At 51.9% G+C, this 14,141-nt stretch overlaps 5 protein-coding genes across 5 annotated transcripts; 2 read left to right on the top strand and 3 right to left on the bottom strand.

The window, feature by feature from the left end:
• Positions 1-300: 300 nt before the first annotated feature.
• On the top strand, positions 301-1,768 carry COCSUDRAFT_14314 (Abi-domain-containing protein; the record flags this gene model as incomplete). Its single annotated transcript, XM_005649269.1, has 5 exons — positions 301-522; positions 717-892; positions 966-1,068; positions 1,185-1,304; positions 1,454-1,768. 5 exons carry the CDS (start codon positions 301-303, stop codon positions 1,766-1,768), a joined length of 936 nt encoding a protein of 311 aa, XP_005649326.1.
• Positions 1,769-2,223: 455 nt separating this feature from the next.
• Positions 2,224-5,918, bottom strand: COCSUDRAFT_14273 (pseudouridine synthase; the record flags this gene model as incomplete). The annotated part of the gene is made up of 8 exons (XM_005649270.1): positions 2,224-2,421; positions 2,762-2,896; positions 3,201-3,353; positions 3,802-3,919; positions 4,771-4,939; positions 5,246-5,363; positions 5,481-5,579; positions 5,733-5,918. 8 exons carry the CDS (start codon positions 5,916-5,918, stop codon positions 2,224-2,226), a joined length of 1,176 nt encoding a protein of 391 aa, XP_005649327.1.
• A 2,568-nt stretch (positions 5,919-8,486) lies between these two features.
• Positions 8,487-9,683, top strand: COCSUDRAFT_62194 (hypothetical protein; the record flags this gene model as incomplete). Its single annotated transcript, XM_005649271.1, has 3 exons — positions 8,487-8,510; positions 8,803-9,288; positions 9,648-9,683. The coding sequence occupies 3 exons, from the start codon at positions 8,487-8,489 to the stop codon at positions 9,681-9,683; spliced, it is 546 nt and encodes a 181-aa protein (XP_005649328.1).
• Positions 9,684-10,099: 416 nt separating this feature from the next.
• COCSUDRAFT_14019 (hypothetical protein) lies at positions 10,100-11,533 on the bottom strand (the record flags this gene model as incomplete). Its single annotated transcript, XM_005649272.1, has 5 exons — positions 10,100-10,210; positions 10,391-10,484; positions 10,665-10,807; positions 11,086-11,241; positions 11,450-11,533. Coding segments are annotated over 5 exons (588 nt in total), but the record flags the coding sequence as incomplete, so codon positions are not given.
• A 1,161-nt stretch (positions 11,534-12,694) lies between these two features.
• COCSUDRAFT_83666 (hypothetical protein) lies at positions 12,695-14,072 on the bottom strand (the record flags this gene model as incomplete). Its single annotated transcript, XM_005649460.1, has 5 exons — positions 12,695-12,787; positions 13,208-13,392; positions 13,514-13,587; positions 13,698-13,864; positions 14,019-14,072. The coding sequence occupies 5 exons, from the start codon at positions 14,070-14,072 to the stop codon at positions 12,695-12,697; spliced, it is 573 nt and encodes a 190-aa protein (XP_005649517.1).
• Between the last annotated feature and the right edge of the window lie 69 nt (positions 14,073-14,141).

Genomic DNA, 14,141 nt, shown 5'->3' on the forward strand with positions numbered 1-14,141 from the left:
GTGCTCGTCGCTCTCACAACGCTATTGAAAGTCCTGCTGGTGCCCATTCAGCTTCTCAGTGTGATAGCCCAGCATGTTAGAAAGGCAGCAGAACACTGAAGAATGAGCGCTCTTGGATGACAGGTATTGACAATTTATCTTAACAGTACTGGATCACTGGACAGGTGAGCATATCTTACTTTAGCTGTCCTCTCATGTCGTGCAATCTCCTTGAAAGGCTGATTGAAGGGCTCCCTTTTGGTGCAGGTTGAACAGGCCTTCCAGCCTTACATTAATGAGCTCAATTGCAAAGATCGGGTGATGTTGCGCACATTGTTGGATTGTTTGTTGATCAGCACCGCCTATGTTGCACCATTCTACCTTCAGACGGGCCTGTCCCGGTCCCACACCAAAGTCATCCTCTCAAGATTCCTCTCTACAGCACTCGTCTGTGCCGTGGCTTGGCTGCCCCTTTTCTTCGCCCTTTCCAGGCTGCAGGCAAGTCTAACGGCGCCAGAGTCTCCTTATATTCTTATTCATGCTGTGTGTAGGGAAATGACACATTCTTATCTGATCCTTCATGGCAAGCTGACATGTCGCAGGGCAACTTGAGAGAAATTACAGATCAGTAACCTGTATAAACATCTTCTGCAAGCACCCAGCGTCAGGGCTTGAAAACAAATGCTGGTGTCATGCAGGCGGGTAGTAAAGAGGGCCTGCAAGATGCAGTGCTGCAGCTGTTGGGCTTGCGTCTGAGTGGTCTGGGTGCAGCTGTGACGCTGCCTGTGCTGCTCACGGCTGCGCTCTTTTTGGGGCCCCTCACTGTTTGGACTTTGGATTGGTACCAGGGTGTGCTGGCTGGGCGGCGGGGTCGTCCCCTTATACAGGTGGAGCGCTTGCATTTGCTCTCTTTGTTGAATATTTGTCAAACTCCTGTGCACTGCAAAGCGAGTGGAAATGTGTTGGGTGCGTGGGTGATAAACAAGAAAGGAGCATATGGGTGTGCAGCTTCTGCGGGACATAGTGATGGGGCCTTTGACAGAGGAGTTTGCATTCAGATCTTGCATGGCTCCGTTGCTCCTGCTGCAGGTGGGTGCCTGTCACTTTGAGGATAAGTGCTGCTTTGATGCTTGCCATGCCCTTTACTTCTCAGGCCACAACCTGAGGCTGGACTTACTGTACCGTTGGTGTGATGATTAATGCAGGGGCTTAGCGCAGGCCGCACAATTTTAGTGACTCCTTTATTCTTTGGCTTGGCCCATGTGCATCATCTGTACGAATATGTTGTCCATCAGAGGCGCAGTCTGGCGACTGCCTTATTTGCGGTGAGCTTCAACATCATGCCCGTGAGCATTTCAGCATTTTATTTCTGTCAGCATGCCTGCTTTGTGGATACTGCTCGTCTGCCTGTGGGGTGCTCCAAACAGTGGCTTGCACAGCTGAATCAACTGAGCGTCCTGCCCTGCTGTGCCAGGTGACCTTTCAATTTGGCTTCACAACGCTGTTCGGCTGGTTTGCAACGTTTGTATTTCTGCGGACTGGCCACTTGGGGGCGGCTGTGGCAGTACATTCTTTCTGCAACCTTATGGGCTTCCCGGACTTTGGAGCCCTTAGATCTCACCCTACTAGAGGCCTTGTCCGAGCAGCATTTGGCTTGGGTATCTGCCTGTTTTGCGCCCTGCTTGTGCCCCTGACGCGCCCAGCACTTTATCACAACCTAGCAACTAGCGCCGATGCTGGCAACGCGTACCTAGCAAAGTTGCAATATTTGAGGCAAAGCAGTGTGTGATGCGGCATTCTGTACGAGCGGCTAAAGTCTTGACTGCTCCTAAAAAATTGTGTGCCCGAGATAAGCACCACTCTTGAAGACTGCATCGAGAACAATGTGAACAGTAGATTGCCAAAGTTGTATATATATGTTTCCAGCAGGTAGTGCACCCGCGTGGTGGTGAACACATCCGGAATGTGCCATAAAGGCATAGATTGTTTAAAATATTACATAGAATCTGTGCGAATGGCAGGATCTTATACGCCGTCTTTGTACAACTTTCAAGTGGGATTCATGACTGGTCAGACTGTCTTGCTATAACCCGTTCTGAATACAAACTTCTGATTGTGTGTTCGTTCAACAGAGCTGAATAAGCTCCGTCTGTCAATGGAATTCCTGTTGCGCATCACCACTTGAAAGTGCTGTGACAGGTCCTGTAATCATGCTGCAGCGGTGCATGTGCATTTAAAATCCAGTCATGCTCTGGCTGCATCGAAGGCTGCAGCTTCTGCTTGCCGCTCAGCTCTATGCTGCTCCAAGCGAGCCTTGCTCTCTGCATGCGATGTGAGGAAGGCAGCCATCTCCGCCTCATCGTAAACAATCCGCTGCAGCACCCCTTCCCACCACTCCCAGTCCTTTGCTTGCAGCAGGTCATTAATTGCTGGATGCAGCACCTGCATTTTTCACACAGAGCTTCACTTCACATGGCAGAAACACTAGCTGCTTGGACATGCTCCCAAGATGCCAAAATCTTTCTTTGCACAAAGGCCGCATCTATCAGGACAAATCATGACATGCATGCGCCAAACCAGCTGCATCTTAAGAGTGTATGATGATTACACTGTTCTGATTACGAAGCTACCCCGCCTCTGCACCAATCCCATTCATTGAAAAAGATCTTCTCTGTATCAACCAGCCATGCGGGCTGGGTTGCTGGAACTGATCAAATACAGAAAAAATGATCCACCCACTATGTCATGCCGTGGCGAATGAGGGCAAAAGAGGTTTGCTGACCTCTGAGAGGAAGGCCTGCTGCGCTGCGAGGCCGCCAGAGCGCAGCGTGAGCCGCTCGCCTGTTGTGTGCGCCAGCATGGCCCTCGCCTGCTCATCCCTCCACTGCATCATCACCGTCTCTGACAGCACCAGCACCTGTCGCAACAACACGCAGCTGCCTTCAGTTGAATTTGGTTTCATCCTGCTCCTAGCAACCATTACCAATAACTGCTGTCAAGGGGTTTCGTTCTCATAGCACAGCACAGCACAGCACAGCATGGCACAGGTGCACGAGCCCATCAAGGCACAGAATTGCTAGAAGCAGGTCCTCTATCTAAGCACAGCACTGCAGGTGCATGTGGACGGCTCATAGCCCATGAGGGCACATGCTATGTGGATGCAGTGTTTGGGCATCAAGAGGCAGCAGGCCGGGCATTAGAAGTGCAGGGGAGATACGCACGTGGGGAGGTGCAAGGGGCATGATAGCGCGTGAAGGGGACCGGAGACAGCCCTCCACATAATCCAGGGGAATTGTGCCGCGCGCAACGGCCACAGCAGCGCCGATCATATGGCGGATCTGGTGCAGCATGAACGACTGCCCAGAGAAGACCACCTGCCAACATACAACCCCGTGCTCAGATACCACCAGGTCAGTCGTTTGCAGCCTTGTTTGCATGTCTGCTATCCAGCTTGCACAGGCAATGATGGTAGGTTTCCTACTGCTCCTTTTTGCTGCACGTGTTCTAGGCAGGCTATCACCTATGTGCACATCGTCAGGCGTATAGATTCTATAGATTCTAATAGTAGACAATTAGAGACGGTCCCCACATGGCCCTTGTGTCACGCTGAGAATATCTCAACGCTATTTGTTCATCAGCTTCAAATTTTTGCCGATGCTCTGACCTTCCCAACCTCTGATTCTGCGTTTTGATTCGAATTTGGCAGGCCACAACCCACTAGACATGCATGGCGATCACCTCCTCGGCATTGGGCAGACTGAAAGAGGTGTTATTGTAGTTTTCAGATTGGCGACAGTGGCTGCACACATAAGGGCAGCAGACCTTGATGCAGGGAGTGCCGCCGGGGACCAGAGGAGTTGGGTCGTCTGCAGTGGCTGAGAAGATGTGGCGGAAATGAGAGCGGGTGATTGGATCTGCCTCGTCCCTCTCCTCATTCCACCTGCACAGGCCATAAAGATCTGCTCAGGATTGCCAGGAGAAGTCCAATACCTACGTCATCTGCTCCCTTATGCAGACATATTCACCGTTATATGGTATTGTACACCGGGAGAAAGGGCTCCTTACACGCTGCTTGACAACCAGAGACAGCAACAGAGGTACAGGACATGGCAATATCTGGGATGAGAGAAGTTCCATTTCTGAGCACAGTCTCATGGTGGCTTATCAACAGATAAACTCACTTGAATTGGAGCGGTCTCGGCCCTGTGTCTGACCGCCAGCCTCCAGTACGGCCTTCTGCAAAAGCTCCTTCAGGCGCCGCTGCTCCACACTTTTCTGGACCCTCTGCCGCTCTAGACCCGGTGTTTACTGGTGCTGATGCAGTGCAGCCAGCGTCCACTCCAGGTGACATAACCAGGGTTTCTGCTGCGCCGTTCTGATGGACATCAGTGCTACCGCCGGGGGCCTCCAATGCTGCTGTAGCATCATTCTCCGCTTCATCCTCGCCGCCTGAATCCTCATCCATACTCCCCCCTGCGCCCTCCCCGCCTGCACATGGAGAGCATGCTGTCGCTGCACACCTCATATACCAGAAGTTGCCAAGCTAGCAAATGCATTCCTGACGTGTCTGGGTATTGAACCTTCCCTGGTGTGTTCTACAGCGGCCTGTGGTGCATACAGGGCAACCCTACTGTGCCTGGTCAGGCGCGCAAGCATGCATGCAGGACAGTAGGCAAGGCTGAGCAGCGTGTGCTGCATACCAACTCAGGCTGACCAGGGGCGCATGCGTGCGCTCTGTAAGAAACCCAGTGGGCAAGGCCGAGCCAGAACAGGCGAAAGAGGGGTCCGCACGCACCTGCAGTCACTCGGCCGCCGCCCTTGCGCTTGGCCCCGCGGCCCTGCTTGCGCTGCGACGTGCGGTACAGCCGCCGCTTGGTGAAGTTGTGGAAGGCATGCACGCCCTCGTACAGCGCCAGGCACTCCCTCAGCAGCCGCAGCCGCTCCCTGTCCTCCTCGCTCCCTGCACATCCTCTCCAGCCCTCAGTGGCCTTCCCACATATCTTGTTCCTGCCACAGCCTGCTGATCACACGCTCTACAGCTCTCAGGTCACCTTCTTTCAGTTCCTTTCTGCCAGGGTCTGTGGATGCTGATTCAAACTGTCTGCAGCTCTCAGGCAGTGAGCCTTTCTACAGAGTCCTCTCTACCACAGCTAAAAGCTCCCGTCGCTTCCCCCTGCACCCAACTGCCGGTCTGACAGCGACAGTGAGACAGCATGAACAGTTGCAATTGCTGCGCCTCGATTAGGAAGCAGGGAGGAAGCAGTACCATCCAGCTCAAGGCCAATGATGGAGGTGGGAAGGAAGTAGCTGTAGACGCGGCCCTCGCAGATCTGGCGCGCGTCAAACTTCTGCGTCGTGCGCTGCACGCTCAGCACCCGCACCTGCTCACCAGCCCATTCTTAGTCATGTATGACTATTAGAGACCCCTAGAGCGAGGACTGTGCTGCAAAGGAGGAGTACCAGGCGTGAAAATGCGGCAAGTGCTGGTCTGCATGAAGCACCTGTCCAGGCAGGTGCTTGTTGATCTCTCCAGCGATGCCCAGCCCCTCTGGATCGCTCTCAAAGCTCTCCACCACACACTCCATCTTGAGCCCAATCACCTGCACCCAGGCGTCCTCTTCACAGCTCTGAAGGCTTGCAAGGTTGCATGCATTTCTCTCACGCATTGCTGGTACATGTTGCCATGATCTGATGTATTTGCTGTACAAAGTCTCTCCATGCTGTCTGAATGCCAAATGCTGCAAGGAACTTACCGTGGAGCAGGAATGGACGCCCTTATCTGTGCGGCTGCTGCGAGACCAGTCAATCTTATGCAGCGCACCCCTGTTTGATTCCAATATCCCCCCTGCTTTAAAGATGGCCTCCTCAAGGGCGGCTTCCACTGTTGTGATGTCCTCAACACCCCTTTGGAGCTGTAGCCCTGCACAAGAAAGTTTCATCTAAGTCCATGACGTGTGGGAGGTACATGTGGAATGAAGCATTTGTATTGCCATTGGACTGCACTCACCTTGAAAGCCAGTGCCACAGTAGGCAACATGCAGTGCTACTTTCCTCTTGGCTTTCCCGGTGGTAGAGGGTGTACTACCAGCCTGTCGCACTCCACATCTTCTGATCTTTCTCTCAAGGAGGCCTTCAGGTGGTCCCTCATCAACTACCGGAGTGGCAGCAACTGCTGTACTAGGGATCGCGGGGTGCTTTAATGCTGCTCTGCATTGGAGAGTCCCCATTGTCAATTTCCGTAGCGCGGAAAGGACATTTAAGCTCCCTATTCTTTGTCTTAACAGCAATGGGGACGCTGTAAGCGGCCTGAGAGATAGAGCCAGACTCAAGCTGCTATGCATGAAAATGGCTTCGTGACATGTACAGCTAATAGTGCACATCGATCATTGCGACCAATAATGACTCAGAAAGGATGCCAACCGGCCCTCTGATCGTACTGCAGTGCAGAGACAGAGATAAGCTGCACAGGGCCAATAACTGTGACATCTACTGCAGCTCCTTGAGCTCAACAAGTCGCATCTTTATGAAGACTGTGACAAAAAATGTTGATATGTGCAGGGATCACACTTGTTTGCCCTTTCTCCGTTATTTATAACTGGGCGATCTAGATGCGGCATTGGTCAGGCTTCCTGCATTTAAGCATCCCAAGGACCTTCGTCAAAACAACATGTGACCATTATTTAGCCACGACATGCTACTTATCTTTTGCAGAATTCTTGTGGAGGCCCTACATTCTGCAATTGCTTCGATGGTGTCGTGCGTCTAATAGCCAAATCGGGCACGCTGTGAAGCTTCACACTTTTGGAAGTGACAGCTCCAGTATGGCGGATGCGGCCTCATGATCAACCATGATTCTAGAATGTGTTCACACTGATAATTGATATGCAGAGATCTAAGGCATACAAGGCGGATAGAATGGCGACTTCAAGTCCTAGTCAAGACCAATTCGCTGCCTGAGTCTAACTGTCCCTTCAGCTGCAGTGACCTTCAGACGCATTATTGATTGCTTTGATATTGACTCAACACAATCACATATATTAAACCGAGTTGGCGGCAAGGGGTAGAGCATAACTCCCGGAGCTAGACGACGCTGACCTCCAGCATGCTCCAAGATGATCGGTGTGCAGCTTTTACCATCACAATCCTGCTGCCTCTGTAGATTTTGGTAATTTCTTTGTGTTAGTATATAAGCCTGTCGCAGTACTATGTAAATCTCAAAGAGGGGGGTGCGCTTTGTTCCCCCATCATGGTTGTCAGTGGATGGCGTGCCCTTGCTGACCTTTGGTGCGTGACGGTCGGCGCAGGTTCTTGGATGGCAATGGAATGAGTTCTTGCAGAATTTGGAAGCGTCCCAAGACCTATTTGGGTCCTGAGCGTACCGCTTCTATTTTTGGAGGTGAGAACAGATCCATTCTGGTTGCTACAAGCATCTCAAGCCATCGTAGGCAAATCCGCAACTGCATATCAGTACTCTTCACAGCTGAAATTCGCAACGCATTCACGAAAGCTGAAATGCAGCTCAAGCACAAGGATGTCAGAGGTGCCCCAGCAGGATGCCACAGCCTACTAAAAAGTTTCACTTCTGAACAGGGTCGAAGCCTCTGTTCGACATGCCCTCTGTACCATTGATGAGGCAGATCCACGTCTTCGATACACCTGACAGTCCAGGGTATTCCAATGGGAGTCTTATGTCCCGCAATGCAGGCGCACTTCCCCAGCAGTGCAATACTCAGCGGTTGTGGTGCGCTTCAACCCTCTGATGACTCCCAATTGTTGCTGATCACTGTCACACAGCGGGAAACTCAGAGAGATCAGTCCCATTGCAAAGTCAGCAGCAATAACGCCGCCTGCAAGTCCATTAAACTTCAGTGCAAGCGTACCTTCAAGTGCTGGCTCTCATGTGACGAGATACATGCGACGCTGCAGGGATTCCAGCACGTGCAACTTTCATAGCGTGCACCAAAGCACCACACTGGAGGGGGAATATGTCACAGTGTACGAGCAGCACCGCCCAGTCTTGCCACTGGGATCTGGGCCAGCTTCCTACATTTACGGAGTCAAGGATACTTCATGTGGTGTGCTGAACTGCAACTGCAATGGTGCCATGCTCACCACGTCCATATGGCGGCCTCTGCACAGGACAAAGAGGAATATGCAGGCAGATCAAGTGAGACACCCCCCTCTGCTGTGTTGGTTGGCCCTCTGAATGAGTGCAGGAGCGGGCTTATGACCAACAATTGTCCTGCCTTTCACGCTCAAGAGAAAGAGTGCCTGATCTAAATACAACGATTCGCGGCGTTCATTCATGTGGACAGGATGAAGTGTCTCTGGGCCCAAAGTTGGCTGCACTGATAAGAGCAACAGAGGCTATCAGGCGAGGGGAAGGCGAGTGCACTCGCAGAAGCAAAAGGACGAGGCCACACGATGACAGCTCTGCCGGTCCATCATTCAGCATTCAGTGCACCCTCCTGACTAGCCTCGAGCGAGCCCTGCTGGAGGCAACAGACATGGTGCCTAGCATGGCCTGCAAGGTATGCACCCTCCTATGATCTTGCATGCGCACTGCAATCTCTGCATTATTGTAATCCAAACAGTGGCATTTTCCACAGGCAGAAAATGCCATGCTTTCAGGGACGCGTGTAGCCATTGATCAGCAGCAATCAGTCATTCCACATCATGCACAGCCTTCGTTCTTGTCAACTCAGATTTTCGTATCCTGCCTCTTGCAAACTGCTGGAACAGGTGGGTAGTATGATTACACTTTTGTTCACATCACCTGATCCTGCGCCAGATGAATTTCAATCCCTCTCTTGGTGCTATCAGGGTCTTAGGCGGCCCTTCCGGCCCGGCACCTGGACATCCTCACCCCTGAAGGTACCCTCCAAAGCATCCTGGGAAGCCAGGAGGAAGGCAGCACTGTCAGCCGCCCAGGTTTTGGGCGTAGACACAACCTGGGACACAGAACCCCCGGCCAAGAAAGCCCGGTCAGCAGTCCCGACCCCACAGCAGCCGCCAGTGACAGCAGGCGACATCCAGCAGCCAGCAGAGCCTGATGCACTGCCAGAGGAGTCCCAGAAGGGCTGCAGTGGACTGTCGGCGCTGCCAAAAGAGCACACTGCTTCAGAGTGCCACACTGCGCCGACCCAGCAGGAAGCCCCAAGCGTGCTTGCAGTGTCAGCGGTGCAGCAGCCGTGCCTGCGCGTAGAGAATTTGCTCGTCCGCCATGAGCGCCTGGGCCTTGTGCCGCCGCCAAGCAGCAGAATGGGTGCACTGCTGCAGCCTCCGCCGGAGCTCAAGGCTTCATGCATGGTGTGAAAGCTGCTCAAATGGACTGATGTGCATCACCATCTGGCTCTTACTTGATTCAGGACATGAGATGTGCTGTACGGCTCTGAAACCTCTTTCTACCGGCAGTGTGCACTGCAGTTTGAAGAGCATGCAAACCCTGTCGATTTACTGTCGATTATGCATAGGAATTGGGGTTTGTGGCAGCACAACATTGCTTTGCTGACATGTCTTGGGTGGTGCAAACTCCATCCTGTATATTGTTCTTGCAGGACCATTTGGGGTTTGCGCTCTTGAAATGGGTTGTGCACAGCAGCACACTCCAACATGCAAGTGCCAGACTTGGTGTTGCCACGGGTTTGAAGCTCATGATATCAGTGCAGGCGTGCATGTTGATATTAGCCCATGCCACAGAGTAATGCGTGCGTGTAACCCACGTTTTGTACAGAGTATCTCCAATAAATCACGCATTATATATTGTTGGAGCTTCATTTACACAATATCGCTCATTTCACATTGACCACGCGAATGTAAGCCCCCGTGTATATTATCAAGTTCAATCTAATATCTCAAGGGCAATTCCCAATACGAGGTGCTCAATACGAACGTGAAAGTCAAACAGCAATCGTCAAGTGAGCCACGTGAGCACTTCAGTCAATCACGGTGATGAGCAACAAACCATCTCTGCCTGATGGAGAGCCTTCAAGACCCCTTCCATGCTTGTGAGGGCAATGTGCCTATCTGTCAACTTCCTTGCTGCCAAAATTGTGCAATTGCACATCCGCAATCCTCAAAATTGCAGCCCTGTTTGCCCCGCTCTGTATGCAACCATGGCTCAGTTGACCTGTGACAGGGCAATGCCTAGATAGCCCAGGATTCCCACGCCAACAAGGCCTCCAATGACAGTGGCCAGAGTCGCCAGCTGGTCTGGAACATTCCCCTTCACCTGCGCAGCACCAGGAAAGGACCTTCAAATGCCAGCTGCTACATCTTGTACTGAAGGGGTGCACTGAAGTGATCCATCAACAACCCCGTGAAAACTCCCTGACAGGTTGCCGGGTCATCAAAGATGAGGGCAGTTCCATAAAAATCACTGGAGGGCTTGCTGGGAGGGCTGAGCCTTTACCTTGCCGGTGGCGACGTCGTACTTGGCAAAGCGCTTCTTGTAGGCAGAGCACTGCGGGCACCTGAACGACTCATCCAGCTCCTCAAAGGGCGTCCTGCGCATGTCACAAAAGTCTGTCAGCTTCTGCACCTATCACGATGCTGCTCTGAAGGGCGCTCACCAAGGGCATGCTCCCATACAAGGTCCACTCTAGGACAAGCTAACTCGAGGTAAACAAAATGATTGATCCAGTGGAATAGAAATAAAAGCAGGAGCTGGTTTGCAGAGGGCGCACTTGGCGCAGTAGATCCAGCCGCAGTCGACGCAGATGTGAGTCGCCAGCTCCTTCTGCGCTGACGTCAGCTTCCGCCCAAAGCGAGGCGGCATGGGCCGCTTCGGCAGCCGCTTCACCTGCACTTCCTTATTCTCGCCCTTCACCTGCACCATCACAACAACGCCCGTCTTAGCACAGTGCCAATGTTTAAAACTTCACTTGAAGTTTTTCTAAAAGTATTATCCTAAGGTGAATGCATTTAGAAGCTTGGCAAGGATTACTGTTCAGCATCGGCAGAGGGGTGTGGGCACCCAGGTGAAAAGTTGGCACAGCAAGGAAGGCCTTCATGTACAAGATGTCGGGTCTGTCAGGACAGATCCATCTGTCAGAAGGATACAGTAATTCAGGGCATGCAACTTGCGCAGTAAGGAGGTCTGCTCACGTAGACAAAGCAGACAGGAGACGGGCATGCGCCGATGGCAGATCGGCTGAATCCCAGCTTGTCTGCCGGCCAGAGCTCATCGCCAAAAAAGGAGCTTGTGTAGATCACCGTGTCGCCCACAGAGATCCCGCTGTTTGCTGCATTGCCTGAAACACCCTGAGCATCGCAAATGAAGAGTCAGCGTTTATGGAATGCATGGATAGCACCCTGGCTTACTTGTGCCAATCCTTGAAACAGTTTGCATGCGACTGATACACCCGACAAAGCTGAACCATGCTGTGCAAGAAAAAGAAGTGGTGTCAACACCTCCAATAGGCTGGGAAGATCATTGGTGGTCAAGGAGAGACAAAGGGGGTTGCCCCACCGTGACTTTCAGGCCGCCACCGGGAGCTTTTGACTCGGAGAGCTTCAAGCCAAGTGGCTTGTCAATCTCAATCTGCGGCGTAGCATGCAAAGAAGGTCAGCGTCACCAGGATAATGGCATTCAGCCTGTCTTGTCTTTCCTGCAAGCAATGCTTGTGAGATCACAAGTCTGCAGTAAACTCACTGTGACTTCCTTGCCGGCTGCCATGGTGGGCCTGACAGGCTGGCGCTGGCGCGATACACTGGCGCTAAGCTTCCTCAGAGGCAAAGTAGGACCAAAGAAGGCTCCTTTGCCCTGCAAAAACGTTAGATCGCTCGTTGGCATCAGGGATCAACAGTGTTGAGTTTTTTATGACTCTGCACTATTATGCAAGTACGGGGTGGCAGTATTCCTAGTAAAGCATTATTAATCATTTTAAAGCGATTACTCTTTGAACTGAGAAATTTTGCACAACTGAGCATGAACACAGCGAAAGGAAGATCTAAGATAGTAAACCCAAGATTCGCTGCGACGATGGCTTGTGTACAAAGAAATCAATTAAAATTTCCTCAAGGATCTCAATATCGATCGGGTGCTTAAAATCTCACCAGCGAAACAGGAGCTTGAGGAACAGAGGCTCCATGAACTCGGCCAGTCACGGGGGCTCTAGCAGGGGCCTGCTGAGTCCGCAGCAGTGCGCTTGTATGCACAGTTGCTGAAGCCATTTTTGTTCGTAGTATAAACCTTAATCTTCAATTTTCACCTTTCAAAATCGCAAAAGAAGTCGATGAGACCCAAGATCACTGCCGACGTGGCAGGATGTGAACCCCTAAGCACTCAGTGAACGCCAATCCCTCCCAATCCACATGCATGGGCATCATGGCCAAAAAACCGTACTTGGATCACCTTTTTATTCTACAGGTGCGCACATGCATCCTAATATAAACGGACCACAAAGTGCTGGAGCACACAGACCGCACGCTCCTCAGGCCCAAGCAACTTGCTCGAGGTTTGAAACTTGAAGTGTTCATGAATCAGTTTTGGTAGAAAGGGGCACTGGCACTTAGACTTGCTTGCGGACTTGCATGGACCTTGTTTCCCAAGAGTCTCTTTCTGACAATCTCACACTCTCTCCCTCCCTCCTTCAATCAGGCCTATGACAGAGCTTCGTTATTCTAGCCTCTCACTTCACTTCTTGCGCATGCTTAGTCAGGAGCTCTCACGAACAGTGCTCCCTTAGCACGCTATCGCTGCCCCTACATGTCATCACGTCTTATGCACTAGCAAGTATACCGCAGCGAAATGGAGAATGCTTGCTACGACCACAAAGGCATGGAACACCTCGTGGTAGCCAAACACCTGCAGCCATTACCAGCAGACATCACCATAATTGCACACTTCATGCCTTAAAGAGAAAGCTTTGCGCAGCTGAAGCCTTGCATGCAACAGAATCTGAGTCTTGCAGCTGGGTTTAATTTACAAAATTCAAGTGGCCCACAGACCTGTGGGTGAGGGTCAGGCCACCCTGCAGCGTATCCGATGCCTCCAATGGTGTATGCTAACCCTCCCAAGACAAGCAGAGTTGAACTACATGTCCCCAGCGCTGCGCCAACCTACTACCATGCACAGTGCATCACCAGAGATTACTGTCTCTCTCTGCTTTTGCAAAGCAGACAGCATGTGGTTTGCATCATTGTTCAAGGCATGGCATGGAAACTGCTGCACAGCACAACTGAGTCTGCACCCTGGAAACAGTGCTCAGCATGACATGCTGCTTACCTCATAAGCATGAGGGAGGATGATCCAACCCAGTCCGATGTAAATTGCAGTGGACACGGCTTTGGGCGCCGACGGCCACAAGATGGACTGCAGGATGCCAGCAGCCGCGCCAACCCACACTCTCACAAGAAGCATGTGCCTAAGCTCCCCCTCAAAACCCAGCTGTGCAATTGGAGTGTATGTCCCTGCGGAAGCACACAAATTTGCAGCTGCTGCAAATGCGTAGACAGCATCTACAGTTGCAAGGGCCTTGACTCAGTAATGTGACATGCTTTGGGTATGGCTATTTTGAAGAGCAAGGGATACCTGCAATCAAGACAAAGATTGCCGCATGGTCCACTTTACCCATCTGTTCCCTGGCCCATGGGTTCCATGTCACCCTGTACAGCACAGGAATGCTCACTTTTGGAGCAGATCTTGAATGGCAATTGCACTTGCTGTGCACTTCTCATGCTCTGGCGATCTTTGGAGTCATGGAGGGGCACAGCACCTGTGATAGAGGGCGCTGGCGCTGAATAGGGCGACCAGAGAGGCCACATAAACAGTGCAAGAAATTCTGGCCTCCCTGGTTGAGGCGGAGGCCACGAGCAGCATGCCAGCTGCCAGGGCAGCGAAGATGGCATGCTGGTGCAGGTGGCCTCTAAGGAGGGGCTTCACCTGCAAGCCATATCCTAATTACATCATTCATGAGGCACTGCATTGGGATGACGTGTGGTGTTAGAGATATTGCTTCGTCTAATGAAAGTTTCCAACAATGAGTGGGTGGTACAGTGCTTAATCAGCAGGTGTCATGTAGTCGCGCCTTCTGTACATTTTTTTTAATGGTGGACTGCTGGGATCTGGGGGGTTCTGCTCCAGCAGACATGCCTTCGTAATTCTTCGAAGCACAGGGGCAGATCTCCCAGAAGATGATCTCCTAGAGGATGTAGATTGC

Source organism: Coccomyxa subellipsoidea (assembly GCF_000258705.1).
Source record: "Coccomyxa subellipsoidea C-169, whole genome shotgun sequence".
In the NCBI taxonomy this organism is placed as follows: Eukaryota; Viridiplantae; Chlorophyta; class Trebouxiophyceae; family Coccomyxaceae; genus Coccomyxa; species Coccomyxa subellipsoidea.